The sequence below is a fragment of the Plecotus auritus genome, assembly GCF_963455305.1.
Source record: "Plecotus auritus genome assembly, chromosome: 3".
Lineage (NCBI taxonomy): Eukaryota > Metazoa > Chordata > Mammalia > Chiroptera > Vespertilionidae > Plecotus > Plecotus auritus.
In genome coordinates this window covers 161,308,059-161,322,989 of record NC_137772.1, presented here as the reverse complement: position 1 = coordinate 161,322,989, position 14,931 = coordinate 161,308,059, and the positions used below count along the sequence as shown (strand labels likewise).

Sequence of the window (14,931 nt, the reverse complement as noted above, 5' to 3'; positions counted from 1 at the left end):
CAACAGTACAGAACGTTTTCATATTTATGTGAGAAGATTTTACACTCTTCTGACCATGTCCTTCCTTTGTCCTGGAAACATATGTGAGAATTCTTTCTAGTTTCCAGGTTCTGGCCTCAAATGCTCACCAACACAGCAAAGAGGCTTTTGATTGTATTTGGGACTTTGCCAGGACTCACCATCCATACAAATGGCATGGTTGCTATAGAAACATAAGAATGAGAAAGGGGGCAGCAAGTGGTGGCACAGAATAAACACATAAATAAAGTGGTGGAAATAAACCACGGTAGAGTGAGAGTGGCAATAAAACTTTTATTATCAGTTATTTGGGGAAACCTTTCTCTCTAATGTGACCATTCCAAGCTTAACAACAACAAAAGAATGGAACCTAATCTTCGAGGATTTTGGTGTGTGATTTTGGAAAACTAATTTTTAGGTCTCTTTGAAGTTGGAATAAAAGTTCATAGTTTTTGAATCTTATTGTTGGATTAAAATATAAAATATATGATCTCCTGAGACAAATATTCTGGTCTATATATGGTCAGTGGTGCTCTAGTGGCAAATGTCTACAGCAAACACAAATCGCTAGAAATTTCTTCAACCAGCTTTGTGTTTATATTTCTACTATGTTGGAGAATAGTGTGCTGATTCAAGAGAGAATTTATGAGTTGGCTATGGATGTCAGTGACAGTGTGGCCTCAGCTTTGTTTCCTACTACAAAATTCAAGATGTGCAAATATCAAACCCATTATCATTCGTTTGTAGTCCCTAATGTGCTTAGTCAACATGGTCTTACCTAACACAAGCAAATGTTTAGCCATTGAAGCAGAAGTACAAACATTAATGAATTCGTTTTAATTGCTCTTCCCTGCTGAGGGCTGTTAGCCTGTTTCTGTCAGTGAGGAGTGCTGTACATGAAGCTATTATATGTAAAAATATTCATAAACAAATACCGACCACAAGCCCTGAAGGCATTGTATGGAAGACTCAAGATCCATGTGTTATGCCAAAGTGTAACCACTGTGAAAAATGCATAAATTTGAGAGGAATGTTAACAGAGTTTCGCACATGACCATTCAGACTCAGGCAGAATAGAGGCTGACACTTAATCTATTCAAAATAGCTAATTATATAACCTGAAGAGACTGTTTCCTGGGGTGGGTGGTGATTAGTCTCCTACACTGATGGTGGCGCTGGTGGGACTGGCAGCAGATCCGCCTGCATAGATGAATCTCTGGCAAATACGCTGAAGAGTCAACCACCCCTTCTCACAAGAACATTCTCTCTTCACTACCACCTTTGAAGTATCTGGGTTTGGCTTTACTTAGGTAACTTAAGGGTGTTCTTTAATCTATTTTCATGGTAAGCATAGGAAGAGACCCTATCTTCTTTGAGCTTCTTTATAGGAATCACATCCATGGCCAAAAGGGACACATAGGCTAAAACCCATGCACGCTCTAGACTACAATTAGATCTGGCTGGGAAGATAGGTGTTCTCTTCCTCTAAAACGTAATGTGAGGATGATGAGAAATTATGACCTTCCCCAGCAAGAAAAATTAGGAGCGACTTGAATTTCTTCCCTGTTCACACATTCATTACCCCTTTTCTCTTTATCAGTATGTGTATAACCAGTCATCCAAAAGCAAGTAGACAAGCACATCTTCCTAGTCTTGCTTGGTCTATACTGAGCGTGGCTGTCCCAGAGGGTCATATTCCCAAGAACCCTATCTGAAATTCCTAGACTTCAAGATGCTTGTTGTAAAGATGAATATCCCTCTCATCTTCTTAAGGCTGAAGTGGACAACAGAAATACATGTTCAAGCCGTGATTCTCAATGGGGTGGGTCCCTGGGGAAAGTATTGGAATCTTGAGGAATGAGATATTAATAGCATTAAACAAAAGCATGAGATTCCTATATTTACCAAAAAGGAGACATCGTTTTCAAAAAAACTGCTTTAGAGTGAATAAGAAACTAAAAACAAAGGTCATGCTCGAAGCTACCCTGAACACAGGGAAAGGAAAAATCACATCTTAAGTCATTCTGTTAAATCAAAGGAGCAAGAAAAAGTTTCACATAAAAAAGTCATAGGCAAGGGTAGTATGGACTAATTCAATCGGAAATTGCAACCCCTGTAATCACTATCATAGAGATAACAGATACCACTTTAATGGTCTTGGGCACCGAGCTGGAACTGCTTGGCATCTGCCTGATGAGTAGGCTCTGTAAACTCTTCCCACAGACCTCTGTGTACCAAAGAGCCTAACCTGCCCACATGCTTTCTCCAGGCCAAACGGCACTGGCTACCATTCCACTTACGTGAGCTTTTGAAGTCTTTCTTTTTCAGTCTCCTCCTCATCATGGTTCCACGTGGACTAGTGGAGTAGAGGCTGCGAGGCAAAGTCCCCATGTTCAGGGAACTCAGGCTGTATGCACTCATGGAGGTAGGAGAGAAGGATGAAGACACCAAAGCTGCTGTAAGAGAATGAAGACTTGGCACAGAGCATTCCCAGGTGGGGTGTGAGCCCGCCACACGTGCCAACCAGCGACAACCCAGGACGACACACAAGACACACAGCGGTAGTGAGTAAGTGCCCCGGCCAGACAGAGACAGGTCTCGGGAGCCGTGGACGCAGCGCTTTAGATTCTGAGTTACGAGAGCCCATGGACAACCAGACAGCCCTCGTACACACAGTGGAAGACAGAGAAGCTCGGTGAGTTTTGCTTTAGACACACACAAAAATCCCAAACATTAAAACAAGTTTCTCCATAAACAACACAGTGCATCCGATACGTAATCTCATTTCCATCGACATTTTCTGACATGACTTTGGCAAGTGATTCCACATACACAGAGAAGATCTGCGAATACTGTACGCTATATAGCATTCTGGATGGTTATTTCCTGACCACATGTAAAGCATTCTGAACATTTACATCCTCTCCTCATGACAAATGCTTTCTGATGGAAAAGAAAAAGACTTAGAGGATGTCAGAAATGATAAGTTGCTACAACGAAAAAAGCATACAACACCCATGAGCCAAATACGGTATGAATCAGATGAGCAAGGAGGGAGATGAAGATCATTTAAATAAAGGACCAGGAGGAGAAAGCCTGGAACATTACGAGGGCTGTTTGGAGGAGGTGCTTTCGGGAATGTCAGGGCCGGCAGTCTGCCATGGTCAGGGTGGTGCGCGTTAGAGTGATGGTAGGTGTGAAGGCTGCAGTGGCTGCTGGCCCAGGAATCCCAGGTAAGTTGCCTGTCGCTCCTCTGAATTTTCACTGCCCATATGAAGTGATGATGGGAAATAAGAAAAACAAACAAACAAAGAACCAAAAAAGAGGAAAAATAACTGAATTGCACAAATAAAAAGTGTAACAAAAATGAAAGCTTCTTGGAAAAAAAAAAGAAATCTGTCTACTGCCTTTGCCCTTTTCTCAATGGTCAGCAAAACAGATGATTAAAATCAGGATGGAAACTTTCATCTTCCCAAGAATAATGCATGTTTTTCCCCAGCCCATTTCCCCCCTCTTTTAAAGATGCCTCTTGAATCAATTTCTAATCTCCCCCAGTGCCTCAGAGCAGAGATTAAAACCATTTTTTTAAACGTAAAAGTCAACCCCATAATGATTTATGGCACATGATTAGTAATTGAAGATTTGCAAATCTTGGCTAGTTAGTAGCATTTGTTTTGAGAGAGAAAAAAGAAGAACCAATAAATCTCATAAGCTCATGATTCAAGTGGTTTACTGGCCACACATCACAGTTTACTGCTCTGACTTAATTGCGAAGATTTTGATTTTTTTCAACATTAAATCACTCTAATCATCTATCAATATCAGAATCTTACCTGTATCCTAATAAGGAGAAGATAAAAAGTCTCAATATAATACATTTCTTTTGTATTTTTGAAAGAAGGTACTTACATTTGAACGCAATAATTAATTCTTAAAGTATTTCACATATTCTTAAATTTCCTTAAGATGCTATAAAATTTTAATAAAGTTTATTTAAATATGTTGGCATCCTTTTTATTTTAAAAAAATGTATACTGTGTTTCCATTCTAATTCCAGTATTATTTCAATTTGATTTTCTACTCAGTGTTCTAAAGTATGACCAATATTATATTTGTTACTATGTCTGATATGAAAATTTTCATTTAGGCTACTTCAATGGGTTACAATGACCAAGAGATTCAGATGTGACCGCTATTTATCTCCCCAGCTTCATACCCTTTCATTCCACTCATTATTTACTGTTCCACCCACAATGGTCTTCTTGTTGGTAATACAAGCCAGGCTCCTTCCTACCTCAGGGCATTTGCACTTCCTATTCTTTCTGCCTCTAATATTCTCCTCCTAGTTGTTTGCATGGCTGGCTCCTTCTCATCCTTCAGATCTCAGTTCAGCTGAGACCTCCTCAGAGTTGTGGCTGACTTCTATGACTGAAGTAGCTGCCTTCTCCCACACTATCCTATTACTGTTTTGTATTCTTCATAGCACTTATTACTGTTTCATTTATTTAATGCATTTTCAGTGTTTGTCTCTTTATACTAGAAATCCATAGAATAGGAATCTTCTTTGCTGTCTTGCTTATTAGATGTATTGTAGCAACTTTAACCATGCCTAGTACATAATGACTGACGAAAGGATGAATGAATAACTGAATGCATGATGAATAGGAATATCAGGGAGAGTGTCCATGTTTGCATTGCTGCAGCATTTTCCTTGAGATAAAGTGTTGCAAGGCAAGTCCCTAATGGATTCTCCTTCACCGTCCTTATTCTACTTTGTGGTGTAGAAAACCATGTTTTATAGCAATGTGCTATCATTGCTGGGTCAGGCTAATCTACACCCACAGCCATCGATTTTACTCTTTACAAAATATTGCCTGTGTTTCCAATGAAGTATAGTGAGTGGACTTCAGAATTCTAAACTGAATTTTTGATCTAGTTCTTTATGGAATGCTTTAAAATTAACTGGGAATTTTTGGGGCTGTCATATATTAGGCAAGTATTTCAGGAGTTTAAAAATAAAACGTTAACATTTTTTTTAACACTGTCTAAGTCTATATAATGGCTTGTCTCATAGAGGAGAGCACCGGAATAGGTTAGACTTTGTTACTATAGCAAGCTAAAATGTCACATTTTTAACAAACTCTTTCATTTTGCAAAAAACATTCATACACATTTTCCCATTTAATGATCCCAATAATAACAGAAAACTGTCACTGAATATTTGCTATACACCAGACACTGGCTAAGTGCTTTCCCATTGGTTATCTCAGATAGTGTTCTCAATAGAATCATGAGATAGGTATTATTCTAACATCCATTTTACAAAAGAAGAAACTGAGGTATAGAAAAGTTGGATAAGTTGCTTAAGGTCCCAAGTGGTGGAGCCATAATTAAAACTCTGGAAGTCTGACTCGAGAGTTCCTTCCCTCAGCCACCACACTACACTGCCTCTGTCTTTGTTACAGGTAAATTAATAGTGAAAATACAATGCTGTTCCCATCATTCCATGGTGACACCATTGCTGAAGCCTTAAGAGGTATCTGCCTTGGAGTTGTCTTCCTCTCTAATCACACCCTCTTGCCCTGTCTGGGACGTCTGAGGGTATAGGCAACAGCAACTTTGGTGTGGTTCCTGGAGCTCGCTGATGCACATCTTCTTGGCACAAAATATATCAAACCTAGCAATTCCGCTTACATTTACCCCCTAAAGTCTCAGTTTCCTTCAATTATGATTATGTATTCCAAAGACCCCCTTTGGGTACAATTTCTAACCTCATTGAAAAGTCGTTCTTGCTGGCTTATTTACTAGCAAAAGGCACAGTTAATCTCTGATTGCTAGTTGATGTGCCCATTTCTATGTTTCATGAAAACACTATGGTGAATGCTTTGTTGATAAGCAAAATTTGGAAAATGTTGTATCTCCCTCCACCTGGGATGAGAGACATGATGTTCAGGCATCAGAGATCTTGAAAAAATAACCAGAACTTTCTTGTGGAAAAAGTGTAAAACTATGTAAGACAACGCTACTAATTACAAAAAGAGTAGTTTGAGGATTATGAACACCATTTTTGGGGGGTATTTTTTCCCCCTACATAACTCTCATCTAATTATGTTTAGGAGCCTATATTTACTTCCTTTTGGAAATGCAAGTCTGATTTTAATGTAAAATGTAGGGAGCTGCTTCTATGCTCGATAAGGAAGTTGGTGAGCAATTTTCAGCAAAAGTGGATGATATGGTCACAAATTAGAATTACTTAAATTACCAGTTCCCTGAAAATCATAAATGACATCATGTTCTCTACAGTGAAGAAAAAGAATTTGTTCTTGGTCTCCATACATTTTAGTGTATACATTCATTTTCTCAAATTGTCTTGGCAGGTAAAAATATTATTTCACACATTGGAAACAATTTGAACTATTTATGATTTGTATACAGGGCAAATAAAAAGGAGAAAAATGGGGTTGCTAAGGACAATGACATTTTTAAAGAGTCTGTTAAACATTTCTGGTTCACTGAAACCAGAATTTACCAAGCAATGCGCTCTCCTCCCTACTGTGCTCCAAATCCATGACGACTGCAGATTAGTTTAAGAGAAAGTTACAGTTCTAGAAATCTCTCCTCTCAGCCAGCGTGCAGGCAGGAAAGGCCCGTGGGGCCTCCCGACAGGAGTGGCCTGCATCCCCAGGGACTGCGTCCTCTGAGCTCCTCATCATTGCCACTCACATGAGGCAGAGTTTCTTCATAACCTGTCTATACAGCATCGTCTCTCCACTCCAATGTGTAAAATTAAAATCTGATAAAGGTAATGCTGTACTAGAGATTTTCATTAGCTCCAGGGCTGCCTAAGCTCCAATTAATTAAAAGAGGTTGCATCCAGCTGACTCATTCAGTATGAAAATTAACTGGCCCCTCTCTTTTTTTCAAATTGCGGAAAAGTGCAGTGTGTTTTAGGAGGTGGGAGACACGTAATACAAATGACCCCCTCATAAGCAAACGTACAATTGCAGAGAAAACTGTTCTCTTTCTCTAAACATACAGCAGTGCCTTCTTCACCTCTTGGGCACCTTGGAGGCTTCCGGGATTTGATTTCAGGAATAAAAAGGGGGGCACTTGGCTTAAGGAAAAGGATGGAGGAGGAGATGGAATAAAGGCCCCACTGGGGAGTCTTTCTTCATTTGATTTTTGGCTCAAAGTACTTTTTCTTGCACCAGGTTTTGTTTAAATAGGCCAAGGTGGAGGGTATATATAGGGAGGGCAAAAGTAGGTTTACAGTTGTGAGTATAAGTTGAGAGTTTATTCTACTATTATTATTTACTAGAGGCCTGGTGCACGAAATTCATGCACTGGGGGGAGGGGGTGTCCCTCAGCCCAGCCTGCACCCTCTCCAATCTGGGACCCCACGGGGGATGTCCAACTGCCAGTTTAGGTCCAATCCCCCAGCAGTCAGACATCCCTCTCACAATTCGGAACTGCTGGCTCCCAACTGCTCGCCTGCCTGCCTGCCTGCCTGCCTGATCACCCCCTAAACACTCCCCTGCCAGCCTGATCAATGCCTAACTGCTCCCCTGCTGGCCTGATTGCCCCCAACTGCCCTCCTTTGTTGGCCCGATAGACCCCAACTGCCCTCCCCTGCTGACCTGGTCCCCCCCAACTGCCCTCCCTTGCCAGCCCAGTCACCCCTAACTGCCCTCCCCTGCTGGCCTGGTTGCCCCTATCTGCCCTCCCCTGCTGGCCTAATCTCCCACAACTGCCCTCCCCTGCTGGCTATCTTGTGGTGGCCATCTTGTGACAACATGGGGGCGGCCATCTTGTGTGAGGGCATGATGGTCAATTTGCACATTACCTCTTTATTATATAGGATTAACTAGAGGCCCAGTGCACAAAAAGTTGTGCACTCAGGGGAGTCCCTCAGCCTGGCCTGTGCCCTCTTGCAGTCTGGGACCCCTCGGGGGATGTCTGACTGACGGCTTAGGCCCACTCCCCAGGGGATCAGGCCTAAACTGGCAGTCAGACATCCCTCTGGGAGCCCAGGAGCCCTTGGGGCATGTCCCACTAATGGCTTAGTCAGACATCCTTAGCGCTACCATGAAAGCCTCTCCCGCCACTGCCATTGTGCTGGCCAACCATGAGCCAGCTTCTGGCTGAGCGGTGTTCCCCCTGTGGAAGCACTCTGACCACCAGGGGGCAGCTCCTGTGTTGAGCGTCTGCCTGCTGGTGGTTAGTGCACATCACAGAGACCGGTCGTTCTGCCTTTAGGGTCAACTTGCATATTACCCTTTTATTATATAGAATAATTGTATTATTTTCCATATGAACAATTGTAAACCTACTTTTGCCCACCCTATAAATACTCAGCAAACTGTGATTTGTGGGATGGTAACACTGTAGCTTCCCTCAGCTAACAATTGCTATTGAATAGGTGTACTCAAGTATTAGGATTCTCTCAGGGAAGATATTTGGTCAGAAAGGTTGTTCTCCATTCTAAGAAATACACTCCTCTGGCAAACAGACAAAATATAGAGAAAGTCAACTCTTCATGTAACTATTCCCTACTTCCAAATATTTGAAGGGTCTGATATTAATACCCACTTTATAACTATTTAAAAAATGAAAGTTTTACTATTTACCTTCATTGTCCTTCAAATAGAGTGGAAATTTAATATAACAGGATATCAAATAACTTCCCTTCTCTCCACATGCAATGTACATCACAGGTGTTTTTTAAAATATAAAATATTACTAGCCTGAAAATTCTTCAAAACATTCTCAAACAAGGTTTCTTTGCTTAATTTGGGGCTTTTAAGTGAATAACATGTGTCTTGGCAAAAGAGATTTGGAGGACAAAGACAAGTAAACAAAGATAACCTGCTGTTTTGAAAAGAATGATTAAGACAGAATTAAACCCAGGATCTTCCTAGCTCTGCTGGAAGGAGCAGCAACTGTACAGAGAAAGCAGAGACTTATTCCGTTGGCCTCTCACCGTGGTCAGGTCCCTTCAGCGCCAGGCGGGTCTGGTGGTGGGGAAGGATCTCCAGCTTGACCTGGTCGGTGGTGTTGGCCAGGAACTGGGTCGCCTCGGCTAGCGTGCAGTACTCCATGCTGGTGCTGTCGATGGACAGGATGTGGTCACCCACGTGCAGTGCTCCACACCTGCAGGAGGGGAAAGGCTCAGTGCGCTTCCTCTTTGGAATGTGGCTTTTATGTCCTTCAAAGTCACAATTTCACAGTTTCCATTTACCCCCCAAAATACTGGAGTGTCATAGGAAACACCATGGCAAATGTTAAGAACAGAGGAATAGGAAGGTAAAACCTTGTGGCAAATATAGAAAAACTTCCTCTTGTCCTTCGAAAACCAGCAAATAATTATTTGGGGGCAAAGGTGCCAAATGTTGAGGGGAAATGAGCAGGGGGACAGGGAAGAACGGGCAACATGTTTCCATTGCCTCTTCCTGTGATGTTTCCTCCCAGGTTTTTGTGTTTATAAATATGATTGGTAAATATTCAGAATGTCAAATGTGACTCACGTAGTTCAAACAGGGACATTGACAACTATTTTATGTGTGAAGGGGAGTAACTTGGGAAAGTTCAGTTAACGCTTCCTCACAACCTTTTCACACAGACTCCCAGATCACCAGTTCTGTCTTCTTGTGTTTTATTTTGTTATTCTGGAGTAAAACACTTATGAGTACAAAAGCTCGCGAAGATGGTGGGAATTATGCAGGAGGCACTAAACCAAGGCCTGCGTGGTGAGAGTTGGGGAGCGCTGGGGGCAGAAGGGGCTGCTACATCTAGCTGAGCTCAGAGACTGGCTACTGGGTGAGCAGAGAAAAGCAAACACAGTGGTCAGCACCACATTTGATGTACCAGGCAAGTGGACAGCTCCTTACACTGCTTACCCCTGTGGGATGGCAAAAGACAGGGAGGAAATGATAGCATCCTGCACCACTGGACTGGACACACCTGGATCAGTTGCCATCATGGTTAAAGGACAGAATGCAAGGTAAGACCACAGTGGGGCGGTAGGCTGACCACTACAGGGTCACTGCACACAGCCAGAGGTGCACCAGGCATGGTGAGGGCATATGGAGAAGTGTGCTGAAGACATGCAGGGTGAACTGGGCATTCAATCTTATCTAAAAACGTCCACAGTGAGAATAGTCCACCTCTCAAAACAAAAGCATTTCAAGTCATCTCTTCCATCTAAAATGATAATTCCACGTGGAGGTACTTGGAGTGCTTCAGCTATGGGAGGTAGGCATTTTCTTTTTTTTTTTTTTTTTTTTTTTTAAATATATTTTATTGATTTTTACAGAGAGGAAGGGAGAGGGATAGAGAGATGGAAACATCGATGAGAGAGAAACATCGATCAGCTGCCTCCTGCACACCTCCCACTGGGGATGTGCCCGCAACCAAGGTACATGCCCTTGACCGGAATCGAACCTGGGACCCTTGAGTCCGCAGGCCGACGCTCTATCCACTGAGCCAAACCGGTTTCGGCGGTAGGCATTTTCTTACCGGAAGCTGTAAAATAATGTATTAGGTGGTAAAGTCATCTTTGTTATCCCTCTTCTAACTTGTAAGTCTAAAATATCAATTAGGAAAAGGAATTCAAGAAAAAGGACTTCCTATTTTTACTGTCATAGGAATGAATGATGTTTTTAGAGACCCTTGAAGTTTGTGAAACCCTAAGATTAACATACTAAAAGTTGGGCCTTTCTTTAAAGACTATAATTAAAAAATCGTTTTATTCCTTTAAGAGAAAGGGACTGGGGCTCTATGGTGGCCGGACTGAATTGTTAGCAGTCAGGGAACACCATGGCTTCCCCGCATGGAGCCTAATAAAGTTCTGCTCAGCTGCCCTCATCCCACGACATGGTAGGAAAACTTACTCAGCTTTACTTTTCTCTTTTCCATTTTCAAAGGCCACAACAAACATTTGGAGGAGTTGACATTACATCATGGGGTGGCTGATAAGGGAGGTGAATTTTTAAGCCCTAGTACACGAACTTGTTTTCTAACTGAAACTTGGGTAAATTGGCAGGAGAGCTGTGTTTTACTGTGTATGTATGCATGTATGTGTGTGTATGTATACAGTATGTATCACGTAGGCATGTATATACATATATAAAAACCTGTATACATATACTATTTGTGTGTGTGTTTTAACACACATGCCGTTTTGAAAAGCTGGTGCTTCCTACGACACTCACCTGTCCGCAATGCTTGCAGATTTGATTTTGTCTATGACAATGACCTGCTTGTTACAGCACATCGAGGTAGTAAGGGCAACCCCAAGGCTGGCACCAGGAGTTTTGGCAACTTCAACTAGTAATGGCCCGGATGCTGTTGCCACAGAATCTATGAAAGAACAAATTTCAGAAAACAAAACAAAATTAGACAAATAAGCAACCAGACACACAAATAAATGGAGAATGTTCAGTCTGATATTGGTCTATTGATTTCATCACTGAAACTTAAAATTTCCTCCAAATGACATCCCACAGCCAGCGGCAACTTCTTGGGGCATCTCTTAGGACACCTGTTCCATGCAGCTGGTCTTCAGTAATACGGGCACAGGCCTATCTCTTCAATTAATGCTAAGCTTCACATCAGTTGGGATAAGGTCTGTGTATCTTTATGCCCTCTGTATCACTTGGCACAATACAGTGCCTGGCACATACTAGGTCTCCCAATAAATATTTTTAAATTAATTAATCAGTGCAATAAATATCTTAGCATCTACTCTGGATGGCTGGATGCTGGAAGAAAGGAAGGAAGGAAGGTGAGAAAGCGAGAAGGAGGGAGGGAGGGAGGAAGAATGGATGGAAGGATGGGTGAATAGATGGGTAGGTACATGGATGATGTCTCTAATTAGCCACATAGCAGGAATGCGTACACTAAGTTGAATCTGTAAATCCATTGGTTCTTTCCTTATTCTAGACCTGATCTGGGGTCCCCTCTCCCTCAGGAGTGACTTCAGACATGCTTTATTTCTGCTTTGGAACACTCTTCAGCTCCTACTGACCCTTGGGGACTCAGTGTAAACATCAGTTCCTCTGGGGAGCCTCTCCTGATTCATGGTTTCTCTGTGCGCCCACAGCCTGCTGTATTCCTGCTTGTAGCAGACACCTCAGTGGCATAAAAGGCAGTGTGGATTAAATGCCTCTCCAGGGGTCCTCAAACTACAGCCCACGGGCCACATGCGGCCCACCGAGGACATTTATCCAGCCCGCCGGGTGCCGCTGCCTGTCCTGCTTAGCAGCCGACTCGTCCCGGGCCCGCAGTGCGCATAGGAATTTGTTCATAGTTTTTTTTAACTATAGTCCGGCCCTCCAATGGTCTGAGGGACAGTGAACTGGCCCCCTGTTTAAAAAGTTTGAGGACCCCTGCATCCCCTCCAGACTGTAGGCTTGCTGCGAAGGCAGAGACTATGCCTTGCCTGTCACAGCATCCTCAGTGCCTGGGATAGTGATGGGTACAGAGGAGTGTGCAATCAATAGCTGTTGAATGAACGTATGGACAAATGAGAAAACTCATGAAATCACTTAAAGCTCAGAAGAGGCAGGGGTCATACAGGAAAGAGCCCTGGACACAGAGTTAGAACATCAGCATTTAACTCTTCTTTTCACAATATTTTGATCATGATTCTTTAGACAAGTTACTAAAACCTTCCAAGTCTGCTTGCTTACCTATAAAATGGTATCTTTTTCAAGTGTTTATTACACCAAAATCAATGTGTAATTAAACATTTTATAATTTTCAAAGTGTTATATAGAACACGATTATTATTGATATATTATGACCTCAAGCTTTGAGTCATCTCATTTTTCAAGACTGTATTTCTGATTTTTACTGCTCTGGTGTTTGAGACTTCATTAATACAACCTTGTCATTATCACCAAGGCGCCACTCAGATATAATAAACAGGAAGTCTGTACTCCTGCTGCTGAGGTTCAGGCAGTCTGCACTGACTCCTAAAGACGAAAGTTCCATGGGGAGAGCCATTTTCAGTCTGAGATGCAATAACATATTTCTTAAATGAGGTAAAGACAGAATATTCATGTCAACAATGAATGATTGGTGATATTGAAATAATTTAGTCATTAAAAAAAATGGAAATAATTTGCCCTGCCTGGTGTGGTTCAGTTCATTGAGTGTGGTCTCCCTGCACCAAGAGGTCATGGGTTTGACTCCTGGTCAGGACATATACCTGGGTTGTGGGCTTAATCCCCTTTAGGGGGTGTGCAGGAGGCAGCTGATGGATATCTCTCTCTCTCTCTCTCTCTCTCTGTCATCAGGGCCTGTATCTCTTCCTGTCAATTCCAGGGCAGAGCCTCATTGCTAATAGCTAGAAGGAGCCAACAATCTTGGTCTGCTAAGAGGACTTTTTGGACCTGCAGTTTCATGGCTGTTATTTTCCCATTATATTATTATAACTCCCACAGATTGTTCCCAACCTAACCCTACAGTGGCTGCTACTCTCTGGTCTTGCTCACCTTGCTGTTTGAATTCCCCTCACCTAGGGGTTTGTAGTGAGTGGTCCCTGTGCCTATATGCAATAGCAGTTTCCTCCTCATCTGTGGCAGCTGGGGCCCCCAAGAAAGAATTCTGGTCAGTCCCTGAAGCCCCTGATTTAGTCGTCCTTCCATGATGAGAGTAGCTGATCCTGCCTACCTCTCAACTCTAATAGTCCAAGTTCTGCCACAACCCACGTTTACCTGGTCTGATGTCTCCAGCTCCATCCAGAAGCTTGCTGTCCTCTTCCTTGAGCATGGTGCCCCCTGAAAACCTCACTTCCTGCTCAGGTTGAACCTCACAGGAGGCTCTGGCCTACCAGGGTGTTTCTACATATCCTATCTAATAAAAGAGTAATATGCAAATTGACTATCACACCAAGTCACAAGATGGCTGCCACAAGATGGCCACCACAAGATGGCCTGCAGGGGAGGGCAGTTGGGGGTGACCAGGCCGGCAGAGGAGGGCAGTTGGGGGAGACCAGGCCAGCAAAGGAGGGCAGTTGCGGGGGACCAGGCCTGCAGGGGAGGGCAGTTCTGGGCTATCAGGCAAGCAGGGAGGGCAGTTAGGGGTGACTGGGCTGGCAGAGGAGGGCAGTTGGGGGGACCAGACCTGCAGGGGAGGGCAGTTGGGGGGGACCAGGCCTGCAGGGGAGGGCAGTTGGGGGGGGCCAGAACTGCAGGGGAGAGCAGTGGGCAGGACCAGGCCTGCAGGGGAGGACAGTTGGGGGGGACCAGGCCAGCAGGGGAGGGCAGTTTAGGGGGACCAGCCCTGCAGGGGATAGCAGTTGGGGGGGGGGCAGGCCTGCAGAGGAGAGCAGTGGGGGGGACCAGGCCTGCAGGGGAGGGCAATTGGGGGGTCCCAGGCCTGCAGGAGAGGGCAGTTGGGAGCCAGCAGTCCTGGATTGTGAGAGGGATGTCCAACCACACGTTTATTGGGCCTAAACGGGCAGTCGGACATACCTCAAGGGGTTACAGATTGGAGAGGGTGCAGGCTGGGCTGAGGGACACCACCCCCCATGCACAAATTTCGTGCACCAGACCTCTAGTATTTATAGAACTTTATAAGGGCTAATTTTAGAGGGACCAATTTCCCAAATGACTTCCCATAGACTTGTTTAATTTTAATAGGTATGTTTGTGAGGTGGCAATCACATATGCTCTTCCATCTGGTTTGCTTATGTCTAAAGATAAACTTATTTGGCTTAACAGATGAAAGTAATTAAGTTTCTCTGTTACTTATTAACTTAATTTCTTACAAATGACAGAAAATGACAATTGTTCCTTGGTATCCTATCTTCCCCTTTTCTTCAGTAATAAGCTTCCTAAGTGTTAGCTGAGCAAATGGCTTTCCAGTTAAGGACAGCATTTCCCAGACTCCTTTGCAGCGAGGTGCAGT

At 43.3% G+C, this 14,931-nt stretch overlaps 1 protein-coding gene across 14 annotated transcripts in view; it reads right to left on the bottom strand.

Moving 5' to 3' along the window:
* Positions 1-14,931, bottom strand: part of GRIP1 (glutamate receptor interacting protein 1) — a 708,576-nt gene that overhangs the window by 91,961 nt on the left and 601,684 nt on the right. For 7 of the 14 annotated variants that reach the window (XM_080659305.1, XM_080659314.1, XM_080659306.1 and 4 more), the window contains 3 exons: positions 11,229-11,376; positions 8,999-9,168; positions 2,319-2,474 (listed from right to left, as the gene is read on the bottom strand). In XM_080659305.1, the coding sequence (XP_080515431.1) occupies positions 2,319-2,474; positions 8,999-9,168; positions 11,229-11,376 (474 nt within the window). Of the gene's footprint in view, positions 1-2,318; positions 2,475-3,126; positions 3,283-8,998; positions 9,169-11,228; positions 11,377-14,931 lie in introns of all 14 variants that reach the window. The other 7 variants (XM_080659307.1, XM_080659310.1, XM_080659308.1 and 4 more) reach the window with 3 other exon arrangements.